Source organism: Mastacembelus armatus, chromosome 5, assembly GCF_900324485.2.
Source record: "Mastacembelus armatus chromosome 5, fMasArm1.2, whole genome shotgun sequence".
Taxonomy (NCBI): Eukaryota; Metazoa; Chordata; class Actinopteri; order Synbranchiformes; family Mastacembelidae; genus Mastacembelus; species Mastacembelus armatus.
In genome coordinates, this window is record NC_046637.1 from 7899741 (window position 1) to 7905735 (window position 5995).

At 38.7% G+C, this 5995-nt stretch overlaps 1 protein-coding gene across 1 annotated transcript; it reads left to right on the top strand.

The window, feature by feature from the left end:
* Positions 1 to 285: 285 nt before the first annotated feature.
* tgm5l (transglutaminase 5, like) lies at positions 286 to 5686 on the top strand. The gene is made up of 14 exons (XM_026305825.2): positions 286 to 398; positions 599 to 781; positions 907 to 1140; positions 1459 to 1577; positions 1932 to 2060; positions 2404 to 2581; positions 2826 to 2961; positions 3100 to 3203; positions 3312 to 3551; positions 3664 to 3726; positions 3818 to 4030; positions 4135 to 4292; positions 4461 to 4597; positions 5164 to 5686. The coding sequence occupies exons 1-14, from the start codon at positions 392 to 394 to the stop codon at positions 5315 to 5317; spliced, it is 2055 nt and encodes a 684-aa protein (XP_026161610.1). The 5' UTR covers positions 286 to 391; the 3' UTR covers positions 5318 to 5686.
* Positions 5687 to 5995: the final 309 nt, after the last annotated feature.

Here is a 5995-nt window from a genome sequence, read left to right on the forward strand (position 1 = left end):
AGAGAGGTTTAGGCACAGCTCTTGCTGCAGCACTGTCTGTGTGTTAACACTTTGCAATGCATACGTTCACACCCAACAAAATAATGTAATCATCTTTAACACTCAGTTCTACTGTAACTGAGGGCTAACTGTTTGAGAGTGATTCATCACAAAAGACGCAAAAAGAACTGTGGGGAGCAGTGTGCCATTCTGTTTTGTATGTTTTGTTACACATGGCTTAAGGGCCTTAGAAACAATCAGTGGAAAACCAGTTCACTTTCTCACTGAGAAATTCTTTCAAAGGGTGAGGCTAAGGTTTATATTGTGGGAGTGACTGAGAGTGTGAACATACTTCATCATAGCATCATAGCAGCACAGCAGCATAGCATTGCTGTGAAAAAGAGAGTAACAAATGGAAGGTAAGACTTCTCTTTGAAACTGCAGGCTCTTTTTATCCTAATTTGTTATTTTTTATTTATTTATATTTAACTTATGCCATAGTATGATTTTGCTTTGTTTGTTTTTGATTGATCTTTAGGTAGTGCCATTTTAGTGTCGAATGTTTTTTTTTTTTTTTTCTCCTGCGGCAATTTCTTTAATTGTTTTTCTTCATTTGCAGACTTTAATATACAATATGTCAACCTGGAAAAATCTGAAAACATGGAGAAGCACAGGACAGAGGAGTTCAGCAACTCAAAAACCCTGGTGGTGCGAAGAGGAGCCCCCTTCAAAATCAGTCTGCAACTGGAGGGTCGAACCTTCAACCCTAAGACTGACTCTCTGAAGATCAAAGTCATGCTAGGTAGTCCAGATTTACATTTGGATTGTATATTTTTGTGGCTGTTTTTGGAGCATATATTGGTACACAAGCAGTCTGGACTAACTATTTCAAATTTCTTTGCATGTCTTTTTCTCTTCTCTCCTCAGGTCGCTTATATGTGGTAATGCCAGTCACTTTCTCCACAAAGGTTTCACCTTCTCACTGGGGAGCCTACATTGATCCAGAGGGCCTGAACCTCCAGAACCCCTCGATTTTCATCTCCTCTCCTGCCTCTGCTGCAGTGGGCTGCTACAGGTTTCACCTGTATGTGTCCTCTCAGGATGGCAAAATGAAATGTGCTCCTGGCAAATTCATCCTCCTCTTCAATCCCTGGTGCCCTGGTAAGTAAAACTATCAAAAAATAAATCATTCAGACAAGTGGAATGATCAGATGCTTGTACAGAGATAAGGGAAGGATTCTAATATACCAGGCACAGTAAATTAACCAAATTAGAAATGTACTAGTATTTATGGTTAGTACAGCATTGAATCACTTAGTTCCTGGGAAATGAGGATTCGTCGTAGCACGTCTAGCACCAACTTTTGCAAAAGAGAAGAAAGCAAAATGAGGAGCCTGGCAATTGAATTCTTACAGCAATATGTTTTCAAATATAAATACATACTACAATGTACTACATATCTAATTTTTTTGCTTGCAGAGGATGCAGTGTATATTCCCTTTGAGGACCAAAGAGAGGAATATATCCTGACTGACGCTGGGTTGTTGTTTATGGGGACAGCTATGAACCTTGTGTCAAGACCGTGGTCTTTTGATCAGGTATAAAATAATTTCTTTGACACATTATTTCTTGCATATATTCAGTGAAAAAAACTGTCAGGTTATGAAGTGGTGTCTTAGGCAGTGACATAAACAATTTAATCTGCACACCACTGAAACAACCCCAGGAACTATTACCGGGAAATAAATGGAATAAATGAGGGGAAATATGTAAAGTGGTACAGAAGAAAGCAGAAAATATTATTTCTTAAATATCTCGACCATCTGGACCACTGTCAAACACCAGTCCCAAGACTTACTTCAAGTAGCACAGAGCAAGTGAAGGGAAGTTAAGGCTGTGTTTATTAGAGTATGCTTCTAACATTATTAAAATCAATGTGATTTCCATTTTAGTATGAACCCAGTGTTCTGGAGACGTGTCTGAATCTGCTTCAAATCAGCTCCGAGCACCAGAAAGACAGCAGAATGGACTACCTGAACCGAAACAACCCTGTCTACATCAGCCGGGTTGTATCTGCCATGGTAGGTGTGAACAGATTCTGAGTAAAAACACAATTCGAGCGTTTCATCTTAAGAGTATGAAAAAAATACTTACTACCTAAGTCTAGCTTTGTCGGTGTCTTTATTTACTTTGCATGACAACATGAGCAACGAGTAAAACAAGTTGTAGCTTGAACTGGGACACTTCTTGTGAAGCTTAGTAGACACTTCCTGCTAAACTTTAAATGTCACATGCAAGGACACTATAATTATATCATTAAGTTGTGCTATAACCTGCCTCTGTGACTCCTAATTATCTCAGAAGATGGGAAGTGCCCGAACTTGCTTTGAGTGCAAATAAATGAGAGCTCTCTTTCATTTTTAGATCAACTGTGAAGATGACCATGGAATACTGAAAGGTAACTGGTCAGCCGACTTCAAACAAGGAGTCAAGCCCTCCATGTGGACTGGGAGTGGGGAAATCTTGAGACAGTGGTCCCAGTCTGGCTACAAACCTGTCAAGTATGGACAGTGCTGGGTATATGCAGCTGTCATGTGCACAGGTATTTCTTATGATAATTCACTTACTTTTTGAATAATATCATTTACACAAATATCAATCATATACTCTCCAACATATATTTGGCTAAATCCCCAAAAAACAGCAGTAAACCTAGAATATGTGTCTATAATTGATGCCTTTATTAATTTTTTTATTGTACTGGAGAGTATTTTTCCATGACGCAATGTTCAGATGTTCTTATCAGCATGTACACATCTGAGCCTGTTTTAATTTACGTCTTTCAGTCATGAGGGTTCTTGGCATTCCTTGCCGTGTTGTCACAAACTTCAACTCTGCTCACGACACCAATGGAAACCTGGTGATTGAGGAATACTACAGTGAAACAGGGGAGAAGCTCAAAGGCAACAAAGACAGCATATGGTTAGTAGTGATATAAAAAAATTGACTTATTTACATGGCACAGAATTTTTGCGGCAGTTATGAAATCATTTTGAGGACGATGATTACGTTTGTGAGGCAAAACATTCAGGCTTAGTAATATCTTATTTTACTTAACAGGAATTTTCATTGCTGGGTGGAGTGCTGGATGACTCGTCGGGATTTAGGATCTGGAATGGATGGTTGGCAGGTTTTGGATCCCACCCCTCAGGAGAGGAGCAAAGGTGTGTGAAAGAATTGTTGGATTTTTTGAAAATTTTTGATTTTCTTTTTCTTTTTTTTTGTTGTTTTTTAAACATTTCCATAACCTATTTTCCTGTCTGTCATTATAGGAGTGTTCTGCTGTGGCCCAGCACCTGTAAAGGCAATCAGGGATCGGCGTATTGACCTGCTTTATGACATCCCCTTTGTTTATGCTGAGGTGAGCGCTGAGGTCCACAAAATCATACTGAAGCAGGGTCGGGTGCTCAGCCTCATCAAAGACCCTGAGAGCGTTGGGTCCCTCATCTGCACCAAAGCTATTGGCTTCCCCATAATCCAGAACATCACAGGAGACTACAAATATGTCAAAAGTATGATACAACATTGTAAAGTACTTTGATTTATTTGCTTAGTAACTAAGTTGGAGAAGGGGCACTATGTACCTGTTATGCTCACATTTTTTTTTCCATCTTCACAATATAGGCCCAACCTCAACACTTACATCAAGAAGCTCCACAATATCAGATGACTCATCCACAAGGAGAGGTAATTTTGAATTGTGAACATATGAATCAGACTCATCTTCTGTTTAAAAATACGTCATCTCACACGGGTGTCTGTCTTCACGTACATCCAGAAAGCTCATTCAAGGGAGTGTCAATCCTTCTGATCCTGGACAAAGCTCCTGTTGCTGGGGAGCCCATCCTCTTCAAAGTTAAAATCACCAACAAGCACCATGTGTCCAAGATGATGAAGGTGCATCTGAATGCCCAGGCCAAAGAATACAACAACAAACCCTCATACGCATTCTGGGAAAACCATGGCATCATACAACTGGCACCCCTGGAAGGTAAATTTAGTAAAGTCAGTTTTCCACTTGTGAAACACTGCTTTGTTATTATTTGGATTTTGTTATTAATTTCACACACTCTCTTTTCCTCCCTTTCTATCCAGTCAAAGTCCTACAACAGCGCATGCTTCCTGCCCAGTATGCAGAGGTAGTGGGAGACAGACTGATCAACCTTGCAGTTGTCCTGGAGGACATGAACAGTCATGAGCACTTCCTAGCTGCAGAGGAGTTTAATATTGCCAGCCCACAGCTCCACATCCAGGTACTTTGAAGACATTGTGAATATTTATGTAACAGTAGTTTGGAGGGATTAAGAACATAAAATGTATATCAGGCTCTTTAATGTTGGCTGGTAATTTTGCAGATTCAGTCTTTGTGGGATGTAATATATAGGAGTATTCAGAGTTCACTAAAATGCATTTTCCCTCAGATTGCAGATGAAGACTCTGTTGTGCCTGACAAGGAGCAGAACGCCACAGTGACCTTCACCAACCCATTTTCTCACACAATCAGTGGAGTTCTTACTGTAGCTGGGGCAGGGCTGATCCAAGACAAGGTTCACTTTAGGTATGACTGATGATTTCTTGTCTTTATTTATCTCTTTTGTTTGTGGTGAATCCTTTCAGTTTAGCCTTTGGCATGTCTGTGATTTATGCAACTCAAGGATGCAAAATGAATGAGGAATGCTCAAAGAGAGGAGTGGCACTATGTAGCACCTTACAGTACTGTACAGTCAGTCTTTGTTGAAGGAGTCCAGGCTTGTTACACTTGTGCTCTTCTGCTAATGTTTGTGTTCAGTGTTCTGCCAGGTGTGGCCAGGGTAATCAATAAAATGTTACACTGTTTCATGTTGATCTAGGTCAAGAATTATTTTTAAGCTGGTGGATTACAAGTGTGATGATCCATAGGCAAAATATAACATATATCACAACATAAATATAAAGTTTAGACATTCACAGAACAATTATTTTAGTTTAGCTATCATTGTTTAAATTGGTAACTGATGTAGTCCAGTCCAACCAGCTGGTGCACTTTTTGACGGAACTACCATCAGCCATTCAAAATGACTGCTATAGTTGCACTATTTCCACATTTTGTAAACTCTTTTATATCTTCTCTGTGTCTTCACGCAGGATGCTTCCATTGCATCCAGGAGGAAAAGTGAAGCAGCAAATCACTTTCGTTCCCAGCATGGTGGGAACAAAGATGCTGCAGGCCAGCCTTTCACTGACAAACATGAGCTCCACGATCAGAGGCTTCAAGATGGTTTCGGTCAACAGAGTTTAGATCTGTTGCTCCAATTTTTTGCATTTTGGTTGCTCATTTCTTATGTTGGGGTTTCTTTGCCTTAGAAAGATAGATTTATTTAGGTCAAAGAGGTGACAACATCAGTTGCACACAAAAGATTCAGATTACTACTCTACCAAACGTGCAACCATCCATATGTTTTTCTACTGTTGTACAGAATGTAAATGTGAATGTAAATTATATTTATTTATTTTATTTATTTTAATGTATATGTGTTTGACCCATGAAAAACAACACTGTAATTGAGAGTTCACATTTCTAGCTGAAATATTGCAACAAATGATTATAAATGTGTTATTGTGTATTTTACATTTTTAAATAATAAATGGTTTTAAATCGCCATATCATTTTTGATCTGACAGTCCATGTGTGGATTTACAATATTGCAGTTCTTTTTCTGACCTGAAGAGGGAGATCTTCCCTAAAAAAAGGTCTTTAAAAAAATAGGTCTTCTCTAAAATCTAAAAAAAAAACGATTGATAAATGATCTGTCAAATGATGATAAATGATTATCAAACCTCTTGATGATTACATAATTTGTACCAAGATTATTCATACATTTATTTATTTGTCATTTAACCCATGTTTCCTCATACTCCACTGAGTTGAGTGAAATGAAACCCAACTTTCCCCAAAATGCAATTAATTTATCTTTAT

Excerpts from the sequence above, each read along its gene's own strand:
- tgm5l (XM_026305825.2), top strand. Across the intron at positions 1,141-1,458 it reads CTTCAATCCCTGGTGCCCTG|AGGATGCAGTGTATATTCCC; the intron begins GTAAGTAAAACT and ends TTTTGCTTGCAG. Across the intron at positions 3,204-3,311 it reads CCCTCAGGAGAGGAGCAAAG|GAGTGTTCTGCTGTGGCCCA; the intron begins GTGTGTGAAAGA and ends CTGTCATTATAG.